The sequence below is a fragment of the Humulus lupulus genome, chromosome 2 (assembly GCF_963169125.1).
Source record: "Humulus lupulus chromosome 2, drHumLupu1.1, whole genome shotgun sequence".
NCBI lineage: Eukaryota > Viridiplantae > Streptophyta > Magnoliopsida > Rosales > Cannabaceae > Humulus > Humulus lupulus.
Genome location: NC_084794.1, coordinates 222,090,790 through 222,116,457, shown reverse-complemented (window position 1 = coordinate 222,116,457; position 25,668 = coordinate 222,090,790). Strand labels below are relative to the sequence as shown.

Below are 25,668 nucleotides of genomic sequence, written 5' to 3'. Positions count from 1 at the left end.
TGATTTGTGTATCAAATAATAGACACGTAGGTACTTATCACTATGACAAAGACAGTAATTTATATAATATAGTTATTTTTTATTTTATTCTCATCACATGTTACAGTGTGAGATATAGTATTTATGTGACACAATTGAGTGGGGTAAGCCTCCCATAACTAGTACGCAGTTACATTTTTATATAACATTGCATTGCATTAAACTTAATTGGATAAAAGTAAACATTGTCAAAAAAAAAAAGTAATTAGATAAAAGTTGTGTACACTTATTCTTCATTAAACTTAGAAAAGATGCATTGCATTTCTCTTAATTGGATTACAAAATACAAAGAGGGCAGCTAAAATTAATGGACGAATGTAACATAGTTATACAAGAAATTTCAAGAGGACGTTGGCCAATTCTTTGCGATGTCGAAGTAGTAAGTAACGTCCAAGTAACACTTTCCATCATCATCCATAAACTGTGAGACAACATGCAACAAATATATATATATATATATATATATATATGAGGACCAATCTAAATATATATAAAAGCCAAAATGATATAAATTATTAATAGATAAATTGCTCTTACCTTGGTTCTTACACAATAAGATCCCCTTGCAAAAATGATGGTGGGAGTAATTTCTTCTTTGGTTTCGTAAGTGTAAACCTCTGCTTGAGGACTAAAGGTTCCCAACATTGTTTTCGAATTGTCCACTGTGATAACAAAATTAAACATTTTTTTTTTTAATTTTTGCTTCACATTACTAAATTATAAATATGTCACATATATATAAATATATATATATACCTCTGACGCCGGACTTCCAAACGCAGTTAGTGTACTTGAGGCCTGAAACAATGTTGTTAGAGACAGTAAAAGTGAATTTGAGACGGTAAAGGTTGCCTTGCTTGAGAGTGAAGAGACTTTTCTTGGAGTTATTAGTGAATGGAATTGGCAACACAAGATCTGGCCGACCCTGTCGTTGAATTGTCAGGCTTATTATCTTCACTTCTGGCTCTTTGCTCTCTGAGATTCAACCAAATCAATCAAAGTTGACCTTAGTTTTAGTTGTACTAGTATCCATTACACCCACCACATGCCTATATTTATTGATTGATTTCATTTCTTCTAACAACTCAAATTTTCTTAGTCAATTAGATAGTGACAACCAAATCAGCACTCCTAGAGACATGTCCAAAAGGAGTCTTTTTTTTTTCTTTCTTTCTAACAAAACATAAAGGAAGAAGGGTTGGTTGGTTGGTTTTTTTTTCTTTTTCTTTTCTTTTCTTCCCTTTAGGCTTGTATAAGAATAAGGGTTACTGTTATTCAAAAAAGAGTTAAAAGTACCTCCAACAGCAGAGAGATCAACTCTCCCAAGAAGTTGTTCCTTCCATTTCCTCAAACTTTCATCATCCTTAAAAGAAGAAAAAAAATATTGACAATTATTCATATATGAATGAAAATATGTATATATGCAGAAACATAAGAAAGTAAAAGTGGCATACTTTATCTTTCTCAAGTTGGTCCTTGAGAGAAAACAGAGGACCAGGATTTAACTCTTTCTCAGATTCGAGCTTGGTTAGATCACCATCTTCTTCAATCTCCTCCTCATCAGTTTCATTGTCGTTTTCTTCATGCTCAAACTCATTTTTGGGTAGCTGATGCTTCTGATGATGATGATGAAGTAGCTCGCTACATTTGGTGCTGATGTCTTTTTTCTGACCCTTCATCTCTTCTTCCTCCTTCTGGCTCGGATTGAAGGCCAAATCCTTGGCTGCAGAAATGGCTCGTAATACAGCAGACATTTTTCTTGACAAAAAAGATGTATAAAACTTTTGAGATGAAGAAGAAAAAGATGATTGAGATTATGTTCAAATTCTATAACTCAGTGGGTTGGGTTATATATATTCTCCTGTTGGAGAAAGATAAAAGTTTAACAGTACTGGTACTGGTTGAGAAGAATTGTGGTTGAAGCTTGGAAGATTTTGGAAGATTGAAGAGGACGAAGAAGGTGTAATGAAGGCAGTAGTTGAGACTTGTTGGATATATATACACATATATGTAAAAAGACCAAGTGAAGGACATATGAGCATTCAAGTTTGGTGATAATGTTTGTTTAGTATTAAAAATTGGTTTGTTTACTTTGCTAATCAGTCCCTTTAATTGTACTTTATTACAAATTTCATCCATACTATTTTGGTTAATTTCTTTGTTGAGTAATGAATTAGTACGTAGGTGGTATATGTACGCCATGTTAAGGTACTATTATGGGCTTGTTTGTTTCAAGGGACAAGAATATCATATTGACTAATTGTGTATAATCCTACGAGAACTATTTTAACCCACTAAGAAAATGGGTTAATATAGTCTTAAGCTTTTTTTTTTTATATAGTATATAATATTTAAATATATTAATTTATGTATATCACAATGTTTTATATTTTTCTTTTTTCTATTATTAATTTTTTTTATGGTATATATTAATTGCATTAAATTTTAAATATAATAATTTTTTAATTTTCAAAATAATAAATTTATGTTATCATTTTTTATTAAATATTATATTATTTTTAAATTTATTATTACTGAAAATTATGTAATTTAATTTTTAAAATATTTAATAAATAAAATATGTGATATTAAATATTTATATAATTTATTTTTAATTATGAGTACTAAATATTATTTTTTATTATTAAAATAATTTTTCATTTAAAAAAATTATAAATTTATTAAAAATATATTTTACACTACACCAAAGATGGTATAGTACAAATATAATTTAGTTCATTACAGTATAATCCAGTCTTAATTCATAGTCTAATATAATACAGTCAAATTTTGCATGTCAAACGGACTCATGAGGTTGTTTAGCGAGATTAATTCTTTTAATTCTCATTCATTGAAAAAAAAGTTAATCTTTTAATTCTCATTCATTGAAAAAAAAAGTTCATTACTTTATTTATTTATTTTTGTAAAAGTCCATTAACAGCTTCTGTTATTTTACAATTAATTGCGTTGGATTATTTTTGTTGATTAGTTCATTAATGACACATGAGAAAATGGAAAATTCGAGAAAAGTACTACTGAATTTGGTGACGAGAAAAAGAAAAAACCTTATGGGGCAATTCAAAAAATTGCACTGATTAACGTTATTATTATTTTATTTTATTTTTGAGAAAACACTAATTAACGTTATTCAATTGAGAATGTACACTAGATACAATATTGTATACTATTAGAGAAATAAATATGATACAATCTCAATTTTAATATTGTAATGGACGTGTGTAATGGACGTGTGTACGTTTTTTTTTAATTATTTTTTAAAAATAGAAATGGACGCGTTACGTTCTAAAAGCATATTTAACTTAATTATGGAGACGTGGAATAAGTTTTGCTTGTAAATTACTCCTAGGCCCTAGCAATTGTGCCCATGCTGATGATTTCATAATTTCACATAATTATATATTATATATACTCAATATATAAGTTTTATTTTTAACTAAATTTGTTGACTTGTCAATTTACTTTTTATAGTTTAAAACTCACCTAAATGAGTACCAACTCACTTTTCATCAAATTAACACTTTTGAGATGATAAGTATTAACCCTAGCAATCAATAAAGCACTTTGGGTTGGGATGGGTGATGGGTCAACCCACACAAAGTAATATTTTTCGAAGACAAAAGAAAAGGATTGGTTATAATTAAGGTCGTCTCACATTCCCATAAAAATCACCTGATCTAGCTAGAGCTATATAGTAGAGTAATTTGGTGGTAAATCCTCCAAAATCAATTTACGCAAATTGACTATAGTAATAAATTATTACAGCCATTTTTACTAATAAAAAAAAGACGAGTAATTTTATACAATATATTAGTCAATTTAAGTACCTTTTCAGTTAAAAAGACTTTTCTGTAATCCATATTAGGTTAAGTGATTTGATTTTCTTTTGACAATTTCTTCCCATAACAAGTGGAAAAATCTTATCATATGTAGGACAGATTACAATACAAAACAAGCTATGTTGAACCCCATAAAGATGAGCTACATAGTGTTATATGATATTAGACTATTATGAGTACAAGATAGATAGCCTTTTAGTTATACTTTGTAAGCCTATATAATATATTTTTTCTTATAAAAAGAGTGGATGGATTTAAGAAATTATGGTTAAATTATTTTATCTTGTAGTGTAGTCAAGTTATTTTGTCTTATAGTGTACACATATATATAAATATTTTTTCTTTTTAAAAAAAAAAAAAAATTATTTTGGTTAAGATTTAAAATGAGAGTTTTTTTAATACATTTAAAAGTGAGTTAGTTTGATAAATTTCATCTATAATCTATAACTATTATAAAAGAGCGAGTGGGTTTAAGAAAGAGAAATTTCACTATTCATACTTAATAGTGCATAATATTACTAAAGAATTCTAGCACTGTTAATCTTTTTAATTTGATGCTAAACATTACTCTCATACCCAAAATATTAATCTCATTATATCAAGAATTCTAAAACATTCTCTTCCTCTCTCTTCTCTCTCTCTCATTCTCACGAAATCCTCCCTAACACCCACAGATTTGTATGAATTTCTTGCCGAAATCATTGTTAGTCATCTCCATTGTCTCTGTGAAGTCGCCAATATTAAAGGCAACATCCATTTTGAGGGTTTTTGAAGGAGAAAAACCATGGGTAAGAAGATTGTTCATTTTCTGTGTTGGAGATTATTTTTTGGCTATTTTGAACAGATTTGAGCCTATATTGGTATGTTTTTTTTTTGTTTTAAGAGAGATTTCACGATCTGCGTTTTTCTGCAACTTTTTTTCTCAATGGGAGCTCGATAACTGTTTGATAGGGCTTGATGATATGTAGAAGAAGGTTCTTTTATGAACTCAATGCTGCTCGATATAGTTCGATTATAGCTCGATAGTTTTAGGCTTTATTGCTCGATTGTGCTCGATGGCAACTTGATAAGGGCTCAATTAGACCCTAGAATATTTGGTGTAGTTGTTTTCTCGATATGTGCTCGATAGGGGTTCGATGAAGGTTTTTGTTAGGTTTATGTTCGGTTTAAGATCTTTTAGCTCGATAAGAACTCGATAAGCTCTCGATGAGAGCTCGATGGTAACTCGATAGAGTTCGATTGAAGCTCGATAAAGCTTGATAATATTCTTTGTTCAGGACTTTGTGAAAAACTGACAGTTTTTTTCTAACAATTTCTATGTTTTTTTTTCCAACACAAGTTCCATTATCTACGTTTTTGTATCCTACAATGGTATTTGGGAATTACAAGGGAATAAGTGGATTTTCAAGGACCCTCAATGCAATGAGATACCAATGGAGGATATTGTAACGTACTTGCAACTTTTTGACATGTTGCACAAGGAACTTAAAGTTGATAAAAAGATGTATGGGTTGAAATTGGAGGTTCCTTATACATGCGGTGACCAATCGTTTACACCCGTTCATGTTGAAAGTGATCTTGGTGTCCGTGCATTATTAGAAGTAACATCTAAAGAAAGGTTAGCCTTGTGTGTCACTCCTATTAAGAAGATTGTCATTGTAGATCCATATTCCACTCCCGGACCTGAGGGAGTAGCCAGTACTTTAGGAGGTCCTATTGGTGACTTGATGGACAACCAGTATGAGTACGACCCCTATGTGAATGACGATCTAGTAGCTGAACATAATGAGGACTCATGATACGATTCAAAGGCATATTATAGTGCAGAAGTGTCGATTGACATGTCTGATGATTTGCAAGTCGAACAAGTACAAGAACAGCCAGTACGTCCTATTGCACGGGCAAACCCACCAAGTCAAGGACGTCGAACACCTGGTGTAATGCCCTGGTTAATCCAAGATCATCACATTGTGTACTTTAAATAATGCTTAACTCGCTAAATGAGTCATTAGGTTGTAAACGTGCATCTAGGTGTTATTAACAAGTCAAGGTGAAAATCTCGGTCAAAAGGAATGAATATATTTTATTTAAAACGTTAAACTATACATGGGCTCATAAAAGTGTTTACAAAGTTATTTACAATCCAAAATGGTCATTATAGTATAAAAGTTACAACCTGCCGACCTAAGTGACAAAAATAGGGTTAAACCCTAGTTCCCCTGAGAAACACCTTGGTCGTGGTGGACAAGTGGCCGCATATGTACACATCGTCACCTATGCTCTCCACTCAAGGTCGGGTGAGCTTTTCTTTCCCTTTACCTGCACCACATAGCACCCGTGAGCCAAGGCTCAATAAGAAAACTTATTACTGCATGTATACATTATAAATAAATGATTTTGGGGCTTGTAGCTCTAATCAGATGATGACTAAAAAGTCTTTATGGGTAGATGATTAATAAGTCTCTCTGGGTAGATGACTAATAAGTCTCTCTGGAGTGGATGACTAAGAAGTCTCTCTCTGAATAGATGACTGATAAGTCTCTCTTAATAGATGACTAATAAGTCTTTCTGAATAGATGACTAATAAGTCTCCCTGAATAGATGACTAATAAGTCTCTCTGGGGTATCACGCCCCAAGCCATGTAACGTTTCAGTCACCTGAGTCTTTTAGCCCTGGCTCTAAGTAACTAGCCTTTAGACTAGACAAGGGCTTTAGTTTTCTTTGACCAATTGGTCGGTCAAGCATTTTAATGCTCATATTGATTAGATCTAATCATTTTGGCCTGCGTTAAACACTCTAATGCCGCTCTTGAGTCATAAACCAATACAATACGACCAGTGCTCAGCACTACTGTCGATCATGACTAATTACCATAAGCAAAACTGCCATGCATTTACAATGCAACCAATGTCCATAAATAGAGCACTCAACATGCCTCATCAATAACCATGCATGTCACATACTGAGTGCATTTTTCTTACCTCTAGTTCGAGCGTAAAATAATAAAAGAACGACCATTGAGAACGATCCGTCCTTAGGCCCCTTAGCGGTCACCTAATCATAACCAAGTATGAAATTCCATCAATAAAATAAGTAATAAAAGGTTCATGGACTAAAATACCGCTCCCGGGACCTTGAATCCTACTAAAATGGTTAGTAGATTCAATCCCAAGCTTAGAGAAATGAAAACCCACGCTTAAAAGTGACTAAAACCCATCTTGACACAAAAGAGACAGGCGGGTCGCGACCTGGCCCCAAGGGCCGCGGTGCATCCCCAAGATAGAGAGCTCCCTGTCTGGGGTGCTAGGGGCGGGCCGTAACTTGCCCCTGTGGGTCGCAGCGCACCTGCTTGACAAAGACCAGGGGTGGCTCTGTGATACCTTCAAGTTGTGACTTGCATGAACTCGGTCGCTACTTGACCCTGCGAACCCAGCTCCCCTGCATTCTCCTCAATCCAAACTCAGCCAAATCTCACCAATAAATCCTCAATAACACAACCAAACATTAATACAACATTATCATCATTCTAACATCAAAACCCAAGCTTTATACCACTTAAAACATCATCAAATATCCAATTATACAATCAAAATATCAAGCTATAAACCATCTGAAAAACATAGCAAAATCGGGGATTTAAATCTTAGAATCTGTACCTCAAATACAGAATCGAACCCTTCTAGCTGCTGAATCCAATCCTAAACTCTCAAGCTTCCAAAACCTTAAGTTTGAATCCTCCTAGTTTGCTTCAAAAGTTCAACCCGGGAGAGATAGAGAGAGATGATCGAGAGTGAGAGAGAAGGAACTTTGTTTTTGCCTTAAACCTTCTACAACCTACCAACCTTAAGTATATCTAATGGTCAAAATGACCAAATGCCCCTAGGGCCTTTCTAATCTTTCAAAGTCAACAAGGGCAAAATTTTCATTTCCCATCTATCACGTTAATCGCAATTAATGTCCTCCAATTCCTGTTACTCCAAATATCCTTAAATAATTATTAAATCATATCTCATTACCCGTTCATTCCCGGTAATGTACTAAGCATCAAATTACCCCTAGGCTCGTCCTAAGCCCGGGAATTAATCCCGTTATGACCAAACCGCTAACTTGCATCCTAGAATCATCTCATGTTGAATAGCTCAAGTATATCCACATAATAATGTGGTCTCACCCAAATATCACATACATGCACATAAATATACAAATATGCCATCAACGGCCCAAAATTACGAAAATGCCCTTCTAATAAGAAGTGGGCCCACATGCATGCAATTATCATTATATTTAATATAACTCACATAATCATGCATATAATCACTTAATTGCATATTAAATCAATTATGGCCCTCATGGCCCCCTAATCCAGGCATTAAGCCACATTAGGGAATTTGGGACATTACACCTGGCACCAACTCTAGCCGTCCTGGTGGAACAGAATATAACAATACAGGGAATGTTCCAATATGTTCAACAGAAGATCACAGAAGATGGAGTGCTCCCATGTTTACAAAATAAGATATCATGACTTCTAGTCGAGCTGAAACACCCTCATTCGGTGTATCGTTGAGAGAGCTACACCTTGGGAAGACTTTTGAGAACAAGATGGAATTGAAAACTAAAGCGACTCCAATGAAGAATGATTTTGAGTTTAAGGTTAAGAAGTATGGTACTGATGTGCTGTATATCACCTGCAAGGATCCTGATTGTGGTTGGAGAATAAGGGGGGGAAAAGTAGCGCGATCGGATATGTTTGAGATCACTGTTTATAATAGTGTACATATTTTCTCACTAGAATTGCGACAGAAAGGCCACCGTAAAGCAACACCTTGGGTGGGCATCTTATCAAGAACAAATATGCCACTAATGGCATTAGCTACCCGGCAAAAAGCATAAAGGAGGATATGAAGAATAATTTTGGGATCGATATGAGTTATATGAAGGCTTGGAGATGCAGAGAGAAGACACTTGGTTATGTCAGGGGGACACCTGAACAATTGTACTCCAAGTTACCTTCTTACTTGTACATGCTGCAGCAAAAGAATCCAGGTACAATAACTGATTTTGTCACAGAGGACAGTCGCTTTCTTTACTATTTCTTCTCACTTGGAGTTTGTAGAAGGGGATTTATGTCATGTCATTCTGTTATATGTGTGGACAACACTTTCTTGAAGTCGAGGTATGGTGGCCACATGTTGTGTGTTGTTGCATTGGATGTGAATAACCACATTTATCCAATTGCGTTCGCGATTATGGAAAGTGGGAATCATAATTCTTGGAAGTATTTCATGATGAAATTGAAGGAAGCCATTGGAGTTTTTGATAATCTGGCTTTTGTATCAGATAGGCATGCTAGCATTATTCATGCTCCTGAATTGGTCTTCCCTGATGCCTACCACAGTGCATGATACCATCACATAAGTATGAATATAATCGCTAAGTTCAAGACTGATCACTGTCACAAGGAGATGTGGAATGCGTAATATGCATTTCGGAAGTCAAAATTGCACAGGTTCTTCAACAATATAAAGCAAATGGATCCTGTCATAGTTCAATATCTCGAGGGTATTGGCTTCGATAAGTGGACTCGTGCTTACTTTCCTAGGAATCGATACAATGTAATGACAAACAACTACATTGAAAGCTTCAACAACAAAACTAGAGACGCAAGAACCTTCCCAGTCACTACTTTTGTGGAATTCATACGTTTCACAATTAAGTCATGGTTTGCTGCGCGCGTGAGGAGGTGGAGAAGTGCACACCCAAATTAGCAACAATATATGAGGAAGATGTCTTAGCATTGCGGATGATGCGAGGTAATTGAAAGTCAATCCTCTTGGACAGTTGGAATTTCATGTGGTAGACCAAGAAGGTGATGGTGAGGTGAATTTGATGACCAAATCATTCTCTTATGGCATGTTTCAAATAATGGGTTACCCTTGTGTTCATGGTGTGGCTGCAGCCATCCTGCGCGGTGTCAACATTTACTCATTGTGTTCCCCATATTACACTACTGAGATGTGGAGGGAGTCTTACAAAGAAACAATTTATCCAACTGGCAATGAGGATGATTGGGAGGTTCCCAAGAACATAGAGAAAATACAAGTTGGGTTTCCCGTTGTGAAGCAACCAATTGGTTGGCCGAAGAAGAAAAATGTGGGAAGAAGGAAGACAAACCGCACTCCATCGAAAGGTGAAATCATTCGCAAAGAGCGCATGTGTAGTATATGTGGTGGTCTTGGCCACAACAGGGCTACATGCAAAGCCAGGCTATAAACTTTTTTTTTCCCATTTGGACTTGTTGTATTAATAACTTAGCTTGTTTTCCCTTCTTTTTTCTTTTATTTTTCTTAAAAGTTAAGCTCGATGTAAACTCGATGAGCTCAATTGTAGCTCAACATGAACTCGATGTTAACTCGATATGAAGTCGATAATATGGTTGTTAACTTAGCTTCTAAACTGGCTTTAAATCTTAGCTTGATATTGGTCCAATAATGGTCCGATATAGCTCGATATTTGTTCAATAATGGTTCGATATGGCTCGATATTAGTTCGATAACAGCTAGATGATGGATATGAAAATGATATTGCTCGATATTAGCTTGATAACAGTTTGATATTGTTTGATAATAGTTTGATATTGTTCGATATAGCTCGATAATAGCCATATGAAAGTTACAAAAAAATGTGAACAACCGAACCCAAAAACAAAAAAATGCACATGTAAAGACCCTGTATATATACAATCATTAAGGTATCAAATTTTGATACCACAAGTTTGTGGTCCATTTGTTTCTGAACACCTCTATATTTTCATCGCAGATGATTTCCAATGGAAGGCCGGCCATGAGATGCTCAATATGCTTGACAGCATACACACCACAATCCCCCACTGTAAAAAAAAATATAAACATTAAGTGTACAATACTATAATTTTACTTAGAAACAAATATAGTATGAAGAAGATGTTTGTTGCCTTCTCTTAGACTGAGTGAGCTCATGTTTCCGTTTGCGACGCCATATGAACTGATGCGGCTGCTTTCCTGCTACAGGAATCTTCAACATCAAGCTATCAGTGAACTGTTTACTCTGCATCAACATAGAAGGAAGCAATAAGCACCATGGATTCATAATTCCCTTCATCTTTGTGTCAATAATCACCGAGATGTCTGAATCATAAATAGTGAGAGTCCAACTAGAAATAGAAGCCTCAATGGAAAACCAATGTTGTTGTTCATAGTTGTGGCACCAATTACATCCTCAACTCCTCCCCAAGATGCTAGAAACTACTGCTCGATGCTGGTCAACATGGACTTAACGTCAGAATCCCACATGTACTTTGTTTTGTTGGAAATTTTCTTGTACTGATCATATCGGCCAGGTATCACTTATGAGAAATAAATGTTCATCACAATAGCATTCTGGCGATATTTTGTGGGAAAATACGTGTGACGCATACGAAGCATGTGTTGTGCCGCATCAATATGCTACAAAGAGAGTATGCTATAAAAGTTAGCAAAGACCAACAGAATGGGGTTAAAAATAGTGCATAAACGAATAAATCAAGTTATAATCGAGCCATATCGAGCTTATGTCAAACTAAACATCGAGCTAATCGAGTCCATATCGAGCTAATCTCAAACTGTAAACAACAGCTAAAGCATGCAACTATCGAGCTACTATCGAGCCCTTATACACCTCATCAAGCTAACCTCAAATAGTAAACAACACGTAGTCAATACCCTTCCAATCGAGCTTATATCGAGCTCACATCGAGCCCTATCGATCTAATATACCCCCATCGAGCTCCTATCGATCCTATATACCTCCCCCCCATCGAGCTCATATAGATCTCCAATCGAGCTAACCTCAAACGGTAAACAACTTGTACTCAACACCCTTCCAGTCGAGCTTCTATCGAGCCTTATCGATCCAATATACCCACATCGAGCTCTTATCGATCCTATATACCCCCCTCGAGATCCTATCGAGCCATATTGATCCAATGTAACCCCCCATCGAGCTCCCATCAAGTTAATAAAAACAGAACTTGTAAAATTGAAAACAATACATAATTTCTTAACATTAGGTATAAATGACTTACCCCATCATTGAGCCACGACTAGGGTGTCTTCCACATTAGAAACCATGCTGGACTGTGATTCCCAGTCTTTACATCTCTCGGGGTCTTGTTGAGGGTGTCTCCAAGTAGCCACTTGGACACTGTCCTATACTGTTTGCGATTTGGCTTCTTGAGAGGGTCCATCACCTGTGTAGCCTCCTCTTCTGGTGCAACTGCATCAGTGCGAGGTCTTTTCCTCGTGGAATTAGTGTAGTCCTCAAACCAATCTGGCTTACATATTTGGCATCTAGTCCTTTGAAACTGAACCCCAGCAACATCCTCAAGGTTGACAATAGCGACTCCTGGAGTCGCAGCATCAGGTGTCACAATGATGGCGGGAGGCATGATTGAATCATCAACATAGCCCAGAGGAATATCCATGACTCTGAGGCTAAATCTTCGTTGGAGCCCCTCAGTCTCTCATTAATAAACGTTAGGATCTGACTGACTGCGTCCAGGATCATCGACTGGTTCTTCAGGAGGGTCTCCAATCGACCCTCAACTCTATCCAACCGCTCAATCAACTTGGCTAGCACAGGGGCTGAGGCTGGGGCTGGGGCTGGGGCTGGGGATAGTGCTGGGCTGAGGCTGAGGCTGGGGCTATAGCTGGGGCAACAAGAGGGGTGGGACTTGCAACCTCCTCCTCTTTCGGGACAACATCATTATAACGACCCAAATTTACTAATAAGGCTTAAGGGCCTTGATTAGTGTGCCAGGAGGGCATAATTGGAATATATGTGATTTAATGATTTAAAGCATGTTATATGACTATTTGAATATTTGAGATGCATGACTATGTGTATTAGTATGCATGTAAGCCTTGATTAGGTTAGAAGGACATAATCGTAATTTTGGCCCGTAGCGGGCATAACTATATATATATGTGATAATTGTTGAGACCACATTATTATGTGGATATATCTGTAAACCGTGATTTGAGACGATCCTGGTGAGCAGATTAGCGAAAAGTCATGGCGGGGATTTATACCCGGCTCGGGGTGAGCCTGGGGTTATAAATGGGAATTTAGTTAGTATATTGGAATCTATTTTGACATTGAGGAATATAATTGGTGATCAATTAGGTATCGGGAAGTAAGCGGGAAATATTAGAGACACTTGAGGAACTAGTGGGAATTGGGTAAAATGACCAAAATGCCCCTAAGTGGATTAAAGGTTTAAAATTAAAAGGGATGGCATAATGGTCATTTGGCTTACAAGAGATAGGTATGCTGAGGCTTTATACTTAGTGGGAATTGTAGAAAAAGGTAGAAGGCTGAGGAAAGAAAGAAAAGAAGGAAAAGAAAGAAAAAGAAAAGGGAGAAAACAGAGCAGTTTTCCCAAAGGGTCGGTTTGTGGTTCTCTCACCATTTCTCTTCAATTTTCTTGGAGCAAGACTCAGAAGGGAGCAAGACTATGCTGAGCAACAAGAGTATTGAGCTAAACTTGAAAGGTTGGCAAAGGATTAGCAAGATCACATCAATATTTGAGGTAAGCCTTTAGAGCTTTCAGTTTCTGGTTTGGCTTGTTTAAGCTATGGTGTCTAAGCTGAGTTGATGGGAACTTTAGGGGAATTCAAGCCAAGGATTGAGGAGGAGCAAGCTAAGGAGGTCTAGAAGCTGACTCAAAGTCTAATTTCCATCAAAGGTATAAAATTCTAAGCTTTAAACTTTGAAGTTCTGACTGTTTTGCTGAGTTTCTGAAGTCTAGGAGCAACTATGGTGAATTTTGGGATTAGGGGTGCGTGTGGTTAGGTTTTGCATGATTATGATGTTTGGGATGAGTTATACATGTTGGTGAGCTTGATTTTGAGTTTGGTGAAGATTTGGAGAAGTTTTGGTTAAGTTTGGCTCGTGGAAATCGCAGGAAGGGAAAATGGGGTGTTAGCAGTCTGTGACTAGCGCTACAGCGCTAGCCTTTGGGCGCTGTAGCGCTAGGCCAAGCTTGCTGAGGGAATTTTGTTTCTGTTTGTAGCACTGTAGCACCCTCCAATGAGCGTTGTAGCGCTACCCTGTCTTCTAAAAGGGATTTTAGGGTTATTTACAAGGGTTTTTGACCAAGGGTTCGGGGTTCGATTCCACCCCCCTGTTTGGTGGAATTAGGACTTCCCGGGGGCTCGGGATTGGTCCTGAGGCTAGGTTTGGACTTGAGGGTTGGTGATGACTTTGGCCTATGATTGTGATTAGGTTCGCGCTAGGGCTCGGGAAGGATCGTGCTTGAGGATTTCATTGAACAAAGCTAGCAAATTCAAAGGTAAGAAAACTACACCTGGTTATATGTTTGTGATGGGACTAAGAGCTCCCAATATTTGTATAATGTCAATGATGGTATTACGCCATGGGACATGTGATAGCGGCCTAAGGGTGCCGTACACAATATTTGCGCACAGGGCGCGGCTTGGCCACTGGTAGCCGATGACAGCTTAATATTCACTGAGCTCGGTTTAAGCGAGCTGGAGTCAGTGGGATAACATAGGGTGCGGCCTGAGGGCGCTAACCCTAGTTATCATTGTAATTGAGGTATAATATGAGTTGATATGTTAGGTGTGCTGAATACTTGGTTATCTCGAATATCTAAATGGTTGAGAACATGTTTATGGAATATGTGATATTGAATTGTCTGTTGATTGCTTATGCTCTGTTGTTGTGTTTTCTTGCTGGGCCTTGGCTCACGGGTGCTACATGGTGCAGTTAAAGGCAAAGGCAAGTTGGACCAGTCCTGAGATGGAGAGCTGCGGGGCTGAATGTACATGGTTAGCTGTTCGGTCGCCTTGGCCGAGGAGTGGATCAGGACAGGGATCGCTGAATCGTCTATTTTGCCTTAGTATGGCTAATACTGTATTTAAGTTGTAAATCTTTTGTAAGTGATTTTAATCTGATCATTTTTGGGATCCCGTGTAAACAGGAATTGTTATTTAAAAGAAATGTGACTCTTAGGACCAAAATCTTTTAACCCTAGTACCAATATAGCTTCAGTAGCACGTTTTTAATTAAATGACTTGATTAGCAAGTCTAGCATTTTTATAGACACACAGTGTAACGGTCCTGGCTATCCAAGGCGTTACAACTTGGTATCAGAGCGTCCTAGGTTTATGGGTCCTGAAGTCTGGCTGGACATGTACATTCACCGCGAAAGACAAGCTTGACTCAGGGTTTGGTAAATTGTGTACACTTGATTATGTGCTTAAATGATTTGAATAAGATATGACTGTTGATATCTGTTTGATTAATAGGGAGCATGAAATACTAATAGGGCCTGGCCCTTGACTATCGCATGATGTTATTGAGGCATGCTTATCAGCATTGCTATGCATGTGGGTGAATATCTGGAGAAATTGCTGTAAATTGATTGCTTGTGAATGATTGGAGTTCCAGTGATGGATCATGAAAGGATTATTACCCTGTCATCATAGCCTGTTGCCGAGTTGTTGATTGCAGATTGACTTGGATAGTAATGCATCCAAGAAAATCCACATGACTAGCCGGCAGGTCTGAGGCTAGAGATGATGATTAGGGCCAAACCCCTCCGCCAGTCCCTGAGAACTAGCAGCAGTTGATGGCGGACACGCAGGCTCGGTTACAGAGCCAAGAATAACAGATTCGAATTCTGCGGTAGCAGGCTCCGTCTGGGAGTGTTGCCCCTATTATGCCACCTGCTGTGGTGCCTGTTGTGCAGCCAGTTGAGGCTGGGAATAAGTGGGAACCGTTGTATGAGCGGTTGAGGAAGAAATAGCCCCCGATCTTTGAGGGAGGACCAGATCCACTGAAGGCTGAGTAGTGGATGACCATGACTACTACCATTCTTGATTTTATGAGGGTAGAGGGACATGACAGAGTGGCCTGTGCCACATATATGCTGAGAGAGGATGCCCGAATCTAGTGGGAGGTGGCATCACAGACCAGGGATGTTACTGCTTTGACTTGGGAAGGATTTATGGATCTATTCAGTCAGAAGTATTATAATGTTGCCATCAGGACAGCGAAGATAAATGAGTTTGTGGGGTTAGTTCAGGGCAGCATGGCAGTTACAGAATATGCCTTGAAGTTTGACAGACTTGCAAAATTTGCACCAAATCTTGTGCCTACTGATGCAGCTAGGTAGGACAGATTTATTAGAGGGTTGAATGATATGATAGCCCGAGATGTGAGAATTACCACAGTTCCTGGAGGGACAACTTATGCCCAGGCTGTGGAGAAGGCTCTTACCGCTGAGGAAGCGGAGAATAAGATATGGAGAGAGAGTGCAGTGAGGAGGGAGGGCCGCAGGGTAGTGCCTCCATATTCTGGTTCTAGTAGGGGCGGAGGCCCCAGTGATTTGAAGAGGAAGACTCCTGATGCTTCGGTTGCTCCTGGTCCTGATAGAAGAGGTCGGGGTACTCAGGGAGGCCATTAGGGAGGCGGTGATACCTGGAGAACTTATCTTGAGTGCACGAGGTGCAGAAGATGCCATTCGGGCGAGTGTCGGGCTAATGCCTGTTATGTGTGCGGGGTGGTGGGACACCTCAGAAAAGATTGCCCGACAGTGAAGAAGGGAGATACAGGGAAGGTGGACAGCTTGACTCCAGCTCGGGTGTTCACCCTGATGCAGGCGGAGGCCGAGGCTAGTCCCTCGGTAGTGACATGTCAGCTTTCTAGTGCTGGCACTCCTTTTACTGTATTGATTGACTCTGGTGCTACACACTCATTTGTTTCTAGGAAGGTGATTGATAGACTGTGTAGACCTAGTGAGTATTGTGTTTCAGGGTTTGGGACTATTTTGCCTACAGGGGAACTGGTAGTATCTAGGAGGTGGATTAGAGCACTGCCAGTGATAGTTGATGGTAGGGAGTTATCGATAGATCTGATTGAGTTGAGAATGGAGGATTTTGATATGATTCTAGGTATGGATTGGTTGGTCAGATATGGAGCTACCATTGACTGCAGGAAGAAGATGGTGACCTTTGAGCCAGAGGGCGAGGATCCCTTTGTTTTTGTGGGAGCGGTGCATGGACTCTGCGTACCCAGGATTTTAGCATTGAGAGCCAGAGACTTGTTACAGGGTGGATGCATAGGCTTTCTGGCTAGTGTGGTGGATACCACCAGAATTTTACCAGTAGGACCAGAGAAGACCAGATTGGTTTGCGAGTTCTTAGATGTGTTTCCTGAGGGCTTGCCAGGGTTGCCGTCGTGTAGAGAGATTCAGTTTGTTATTGAGTTGGCGCCAAGGACAGAGCCAGTGTCAAGGGCACCATATAGGATGGCACCGGCGGAACTGAAAGAATTGAAAATACAGCTGCAGGAGCTTCTGGATTTGGGGTTTATTAGACCTAGTTACTCGCCATGGGGTGCTCCAGTATTATTTGTGAAGAAGAAGGATGGGACATTGAGGATGTGCATAGACTACTGAGAATCGAACAAGCTAACCGTCAAGAATAAGTATCCCCTACCATGGATTGACGACTTGTTCGATCAGCTGCAGGGTAAGACAGTGTTCTCAAAGATTGGTCTTCGATCTGGTTATCACTAGCTGAGGATCAAGGATGAGGATATACCTAAGACGGCCTTCCAAACGTGGTATGGGAACTATGAGTTCTTAGTCATGTCTTTTTGTTTGACCAATGCCCCAGCAGCCTTTATGGATCTAATGAACAAGGTATTCAAGGATTTTCTGGATCAGTTCGTTATTGTCTTCATCGACGACATCTTGGTGTATTCCAGTTCAGAGGCAGAGCACGAGCTTCATCTTTGACAGGTTCTTCAGAGGTTGAGGGAGCATCAGTTGTACACCAAGTTTAAGAAATGTGAATTTCGGTTACCAAAAGTGACATTCCATGGACATAACGTGGGTGCATATGGGATTAAGGTGGATCTGTCTAAGGTAGAAGCAGTTAGGGATTGGCCGAGGCCAAGGAACGCCTCGGAGGCGCGGAGTTTTCTTAGTTTAGCAGGTTACTACAAACGGTTTGTAGAAGGCTTCTCGAAGATAGCTGCACCGATGACAGAATTGACACAGAAGAATTTGAAGTTTGTCTGGTCAGACAAGTGCAAAGACAGTTTTCAAGAGTTGAAGCGACGACTTATTACAGCACCAGTATTTAGTCTTCCTTCGGGGGAAGGGAGGTTTGTTGTTTACTGCGATGCATCAAGGTTAGGCCTAGGCTGTGTGTTGATGCAGAATGAGAAGGTTATAGCTTATGCATCACGACAGCTGAAGGAGTATGAGCAGCGGTATCCTACCCATGATTTGGAGCTGGCAGCAGTGGTGTTTGCACTGAAGATCTGGCAACATTATTTGTATGGGGAGAAGTGCGAGGTGTATACTGATCATAAGAGTCTGAAGTACTTCTTTACACAGAAGGACCAGAACATGAGGCAGAGACGTTGGCTTGAGTTGGTAAAGGACTATGATTGTGACATTCTCTACTATCCGGGGAAAGCCAATGTGGTGGCAGATGAATTGAGTCGGAGAGGCCCAGGTCAGTTGTACAGTTCCACCCAGATCTCAAGGGAGTTAGCTGATGAGATGGTCAAAGCAGGGATAGAGTTGGTGGTAGGCCGGTTGGCCAATATTACTCTGCAGTCGACCCTGCTAGAGCAGATCAGAGAAGGACAGTTAGCAGATGCTCAGTTACAGAGGATTAAGGAGGATGTCTTAGCGGGAGTAGCTAAGGACTATTCTGTTTCTGAGGTTGGGTTACTTCGGTATCAGGGATAGATTTATGCTCCAGCTGATGAGGGGATCAGATGAGAGATATTAGATGAGTCTCATACGACGCCGTACTCGCTTCATCCGGGTACCATGAAGATGTACCAAGATTTACGGACGTTATATTGGTGGCCCGGGATGAAGAAGGATGTGGTGGAGTACGTTGCCCGATGCTTAACCTGTCAGCAGGTGAAAGCTGAACATCAGCGACTAGCAGGGTTGCTTCAGCCTTTGGGTATTCCTGAGTGGAAATGGGAGGACATTACTATGGATTTTGTGGGAGGTTTACCCAGGACAGTGGGGCTTCATGACTCGGTGTGGGTGATAGTGGACAGGTACACCAATTCAGCCCATTTTCTACCAGTGAGATCGACATATACTGTGGATCAGTATGCGGAGTTGTATGTGAGGGAGATCGTATGTCTCCATGGGGTTCCTAAGTCTATAGTGTCAGACCGGGATCCTATCTTCACTTCCAAGTTTTGGAGTAGTCTGCAGAAGGCTTTTGGGACCCAATTGAAGTTCAGTACAGCCTTTCATCCTCAGACTGATGGACAGTCTGAGAGGACGATTCAGGTATTGGAAGATATGCTCAGAGCATGTGTGATTGATTTTGAGGGTTCATGGAGTAGGTATCTTCCGTTGATTGAATTTTCGTATAACAATAGTTATCAGTCAACAATTTGAGTGGCTCCCTATGAGATGTTGTATGGGAGGAAGTGTAGATCACCCATTCATTGGGATGAGATGGGTGAGAGGAAGTATTTGGGGCCAGATATGGTTCAGAGAACAAGTGAAGCTATAGAAAAGATCCAGGCTAGAATGCTCGCTTCTCAGAGCAAACAAAAAAGCTACGCTGATCCTAAGCGTAGGGACGTGGAGTTTCAGGTTGGGGACCACGTGTTCCTTCGAGTTTCACCTCTACGAGGGGTGAGGAGGTTTGGAAAGAAGGGAAAGTTAAGCCCTAGATTCATTGGACCATTTGAAATCCTAGAAATGATTGGTCAAGTGGCGTACAGATTAGCTTTGCCACCATCGTTGTCTGGAGTCCATGACGTATTCCATGTTTCTATGCTCCGGAAGTACGTCTCAGATGTAACTCATGTGTTGAGATATGAAGACTTGGACTTACTGACAGATTTGGCTTATGAAGAGCAACCAATTCAGATCTTGGATCAGAAAGATAAAATATTGCGGAATAAGACGATTCCTCTTGTTAAAGTATTGTGGAGGAATAGTAAGGTCGAGGAGGCGACCTGGGAGCTTGAGACAGCGATGCGGGATCAATATCCCGAGTTATTCAGGTAAATTTCGAGGACAAAATTCTCATTAGGAGCGGATAGTTGTAACGACCCAAATTTACTAATAAGGCTTAAGGGCCTTGATTAGTGTGCTGGGAGGGCATAATTGGAATATATGTGATTTAATGATTTAAAGCATGTTATATGACTATTGGAATATTTGAGATGCATGACTATGTGTTTTAGTATGCATGTAAGCCCTGATTAGGTTAGAAAGGCATAATCGTAATTTTGGCCCGTAGTGGGCATAACTGTATATATATATTTGATAATTGTTGAGACCACATTATTATGTGGATATATCTGTAAACTATGCTTCGAGATGATCCAAGTGAGCAGATTAGCGAAAAAGTCATGGCGGGGATTTATACCCGGCTTGGGGTGAGCCTGGGGTATAAATGGGAATTTAGTTAGTATATTGGAGTCTATTTTGACATCGAGGAATATAATTGGTGATCAATTAGGTATCGGGAAATAAGCGGGAAATATTAGAGACACTTGAGGAATTAGTGGGAATTGGGTAAAATGACCAAAATGCCCCTAAGTGGATTAAAGGTTTAAAATTAAAAGGGATGGCATAATGGTCATTTGGCTTACAAGAGATAGGTATGCTGAGGCTTTATACTTAGTGGGAATTGTAGAAAAAGGTAGAAGGCTAAGGAAAGAAAGAAAAGAATGAAAAGAAAGAAAAAGAAAAGGGAGAAAACAGAGCAGTTTTCACAAAGGGTCGGTTTGTGGTTCTCTCACCATTTCTCTTCAATTTTCTTGGAGAAAGACTCAGAAGGGAGCTAGGCTAGGCTGAGCAACAAGAGTATTGAGCTAAACTTGAAAGGTTAGCAAGCGATTAGCAAGATCACATCAATATTTGAGGTAAGCCTTTAGAGTTTTCAGTTTCTGGTTTGGCTTGTTTAAGCTATGGTGTCTAAGCTGAGTTGATGGGAACTTTAGGGGAATTCAAGCCAAGGATTGAGGAGGAGCAAGCTAAGGAGGTCTAGAAGCTAACTCAAAGTCAAATTTCCATCAAAGTTATAAAATTCTAATCTTTAAACTTTGAAGTTCTGACTGTTTTGCTGAGTTTCTGAAGTCTAGGAGCAACTATGGTGAATTTTGGGATTAGGGGTGCATGTGGTTAGGTTTTGCATGATTATGATGCTTGGGATGAGTTAGACATGTTGGTGAGCTTGATTTTGAGTTTGGTGAAGGTTTGGAGAAGTTTTGGTTAAGTTTGGCTCATGGAAATCGCAGGAAGGGAAAATGGGGTGTTGGCAGTCTGTGACTAGCGCTAGCCTTTGGGCGCTGTAGCGCTAGGCCAAGCTTGCTGAGGGCATTTTGTTTCTATTTGTAGCGCTTTAGCACCCTGCAATGAGCGCTGTAGCACTACCCTGTCTTCTGAAAGGGAGTTTAGGGTTATTTACAAGGGTTTTTGACCAAGGGTTCGGGGTTCGATTCCACCCCCCTGTTTGGTGGAATTAGGACTTCCCGGGGGCTCGGGATTGGTCCCGAGGCTAGGTTTTGGACTTGAGGGTTGGTGATGACTTTGGCCTATGATTGTGATTAGGTTCGCGCTAGGGCTCGGGAAGGATCGTGCTTGAGGATTTCATTGAACAAAGCTAGCAAATTCAAAGGTAAGAAAACTACACTCGGTTATATGTTTGTGATGGGACTAAGAGCTCCCAATATTTGTATAATGTCAATGATGGTATTACGCCATGGGACATGTGATAGCGGCCTAAGGGTGCCGTACACAATATTTGCGCACAGGGCGCGGCTTGGCCACTGGTAGCCGATGACAGCTTAATATTCACTGAGCTCGGTTTAAGCGAGCTGGAGTCAGTGGGATAACGTAGGGTGCAGCCTGAGGGCGCTAACCCTAGTTATCATTGTAATTGAGGTATAATATGAGTTGATATGTTAGGTGTGATGAATACTTGGTTATCTCGAATATCTAAATGGTTGAGAACATGTGTTATGGAATATGTGATATTGAATTGTCTGTTGATTGCTTATGCTCTGTTGTTGTGTTTTCTTGCTGGGCCTTGGCTCACGGGTGCTACATGGTGCAGGTAAAGGCAAAGGCAAGTTGGACCAGTCCTGAGATGGAGAGCTGCGGGGCTGAATGTACATGGTTAGCTGTTCGGTCGCCTTGGCCGAGGAGTGGATCAGGACAGGGATCGCTGAACCGTCTATTTTTCCTTAGTATGGCGAATACTGTATTTAAGTTGTAAATCTTTTGTAAGTGATTTCAATCTGATCATTTTTTGGATCCCGTGTAAACAGGAATTGGTATTTAAAAGAAATGCGACTTTTAGGACCAAAATCTTTTAACCCTAGTACCAATATAGCTTCAGTAGCATGTTTTTAATTAAATGACTTGATTAGCAAGTCTAGAACTTTTATAAACACACAGTGTAACGGTCCTGGCTATCCAGGGCGTTACAATCATCAAATATCTTCGTTGCCTAGGCTGCCTGAGAAACTATTTCGATAAATTTCTCAAAAGTTGCATCCTCCTCCTCATCAGCTTCCCTGGGATCCTGGGCAAGCCCTGGATAAAGGGGAAGATCTCCCTCTTTCAACGATAAATAATAGTCATTTTCTGCTGATCGAGGCTTCAACATCGGAAGGACGATCAACTGCAAGCAACATAAAACATTTGGTTAACTCAAATAATCATAAAAGATAAGCATATAGATAAAAATAATTGTTTAATGTCAATCAAATATAACTTACATACTTCTTTGATAACATCGGTTAGAGGACAGCCTTGGTGAAATCCTTGTTCTTCCAATGCGACCAACTAAGCATCCTCAGGACCATGTTTCCCGATCTCACAACAAACTCCGTCGCAAGCTGCTAAATAGCCTCATATGCTAAATACTGTAAGGCCAGGGCATAACCATACATATTGTACTTGGACTCTTGCTGTACCTTGGCATCCTTCTTATTCTCATAGTTGGCCTTTTGCTTCACTATGTCCTTCTTACAAAACTATAAAAGCCTCCCGTAAGAGTACTTCCCCCATGGATAGCTGCAGAATTAGTCTACATCCTCAACCATTTTCAGAATATCTTGCCATGCATGCAACTTGCCCTCTATGGCATTCAGAACCCCCTCAACCAACAAACAAAGACCAAGCTTGTACACATCTTCCACAACAGTACAAGTCTTGAAAGTATTGTTAACCTGTGAGAGCTGTACTTTCTCAGCATCATTGAAATACTCTATTATCAAGCGGTCATTGAGATTACGCTCCTCCAACTCTTCTGGTGATGGGAAGCAACTGAAATTCAACCCCGTCACCAGGGCAAACTCTCCCATTCCAAATCTACAAGACTTCGACCCCAAAAAAAAATGCACCTCATCTTCTTTATTTCTGACAATTTTCCTCAAAAGCAGCTGATGAACCAAAAATCCAGAGAAATTTAACTCCGAAGCAAAAAAAAAAAAAAACTGCTTGAAAGGGAATTTCTGAGCCCTTTCTATTAGCCAGAGCTGCACAAACCTACTCTTAATGTCTTTTAAAGTGCTACTACCCTGATATGTGACTCGACCAGGAAAGTGTTCACTAAACGAAATAAGCAACTTAGGCATATGCAACAACACATGAAAAAAAATTGGTAAGAAAACATAATTTCAAACAAAATCTAGAAAAAATTCAAAAAAATTTCATCAAGAATCTGTAATAAACAAGGTTATCGAGCTTCTATCAAGCTCTATCGAGTTTATCGAGTACTAGTATCGAGCTCATATCGAGCTAACTTATATACCAAATTCTAATTTACCTTAATAAGAACAATCGAGCTTATATCGAGCAACCATCAAGCTTATCGAGCCTAACCAATTAGTTTCCTATCGAGCTTATATCAAGCTCCTATCGAGCCTAACCACGTACCCATCAAGCTCCCATCGAACTACACTTGATAGTGGCCATCGAGCTATAATCGGGCCTAACCATACCCCATCGAGAATTCATCTTTGGCACCTATCGAGCTTATCTCGAACTTCTATCGATAATTATTGATCTCTATCAATATCTAATCTAACTGAATGTTAGGCTAATGTTTTCATCTCATCGAGCTCATATCTAGGTTGTATCGAACCGATCGAGCCCCATTGGAAAAACCAGAGAAAAACCCAGCCCTAAGAACTGCCATACCCATTCCACACCACCAGATTCAAGGTGATTAAAACAACAATAATCATCACGAGGGTTCAAGAATTTACCTTAAAATTGATGGGAATGTGGGTTCGATTGATGGCTTCGACGGGTTCAATGGGTTCGACGCCGTGGGTTTCGAATTTGATGGCTGTCGTTGGTTCGACGGGTTCCCTTTACACTTGCGACAGTGGTCGACGTGGGAGAAGATAAAGAGAGAGGGTGAGATCGATTGTGGGTTTTGGTTTGGGATTCGGGGTTTAGGTTTTGGTTTTCGGGGTTTGAGAAGCAACAGAAAGAGAGAGTGAGTGAGTGAGAGAGTTTGTGGGGGAAAATTTTTGGAAAGGAAAAAATGAGAGTTTGGTACTTGGGTGAAAGTTTAGCACCAGTTTGAAAAAGTAAATAGTACTGGTATTATTTAGTAATTAGATACACTATTATGCATAAATAGTGAAATTTTCCTAAAGAAATTTTGGTTAAGTTATTTTTCCTTGTAGTGTGATCAAGTTATTTTGCCTGGTAGTGTACACACATATATATATAAATATTTTTTCTACTTAAAAAAATGTATATTTTTTTTGTTAAGATTTAAAATGTGAGTTTTTTTAATAAATTTAAAAGTGAGTTAGTTTAATAAATTTCAACAAATTATATTATTGATAATATAGTTTAGTTTCTTTTTTTCTTTTGGCTAAGATTTAAATAGTGGTTTTTTAATAAATTTAAATGGTGAGTTAATTTAGTAAATTTGATCAAATTATAAAATACTATAATGGAGAATATATTTTAGTTATATATCTCTTTTTATTTATTTTTTAATATTATTAATTACACTTGATAAAAATTAATTTATTACTTAATCAATTATTACTATATCTATAACTATTTATAAAAATTAATTAATTATTTAATCAATTATTACTACATCTATAACTATTATAAAAGAAAGTGGATTTAAGAAATTTTTGTTAAGTTATTTTGTTTTGTAGTCTACATACACATATATATATAAATATATATATTATTTTTTCTTTTTAAAAAATAGTGTGTTTCTTTTTATTATTTTGGTTAAGATTTAAAAAGCCAGTTTTTTTTTTTAAATAAATTTAAAAGTGAGTTAGTTTAATAAATTTTATCAAACTATATTATGTTGTAGTGTGAATATATTTTAGTTTTTTTTTAGCCATGATTTAAAAAGTGTTTTTTTTAATAAATTTAAATGGTAAGTTAGTTTAGTAAATTTGATCAAATTATATTAAAATAGAGAATATATTTTAGTTATATATCTCTTTTTAATAAATTTTTTAATATTATTAATACTTCTTGATAAAATCTTAATTAATTATTTAATCAATTATTACTATATATATTCTATCTGGCATACACTATCTTTCAATTCTCACTTCTCTATGTTCTATTTGTTTTATGCTTTTGGAATTTCTTTAAAGAAATTTATTGTTTTTTTTAAATATATTGAATTTTTTTTATTTTGTTTAAAGTTTCAAATTTAAAAA

General features: G+C 38.6%; 1 protein-coding gene across 1 annotated transcript; it reads right to left on the bottom strand.

Moving 5' to 3' along the window:
• Window positions 1-224: 224 nt before the first annotated feature.
• Window positions 225-1,988, bottom strand: LOC133818993 (rho GDP-dissociation inhibitor 1-like). The gene is made up of 5 exons (XM_062252137.1): window positions 1,494-1,988; window positions 1,336-1,402; window positions 796-1,014; window positions 577-701; window positions 225-460 (listed from the first exon to the last, which is right to left on the bottom strand). Exons 1-5 carry the CDS (start codon window positions 1,791-1,793, stop codon window positions 380-382), a joined length of 792 nt encoding a protein of 263 aa, XP_062108121.1. The 5' UTR covers window positions 1,794-1,988; the 3' UTR covers window positions 225-379.
• Window positions 1,989-25,668: the final 23,680 nt, after the last annotated feature.

Bases quoted from the DNA above. Each gene is read 5' to 3' on its own strand.
- LOC133818993 (XM_062252137.1), bottom strand. From the start codon at position 1,793: ATGTCTGCTGTATTACGAGCCATTTCTGCAGCCAAGGATTTGGCCTTC. The intron at 1,015-1,335 runs GTACTTTTAACT...GTTGAATCTCAG, and splicing joins TGATCTCTCTGCTGTTGGAG to AGAGCAAAGAGCCAGAAGTG. The intron at 461-576 runs GTAAGAGCAATT...GTTGTCTCACAG, and splicing joins CTTATTGTGTAAGAACCAAG to TTTATGGATGATGATGGAAA.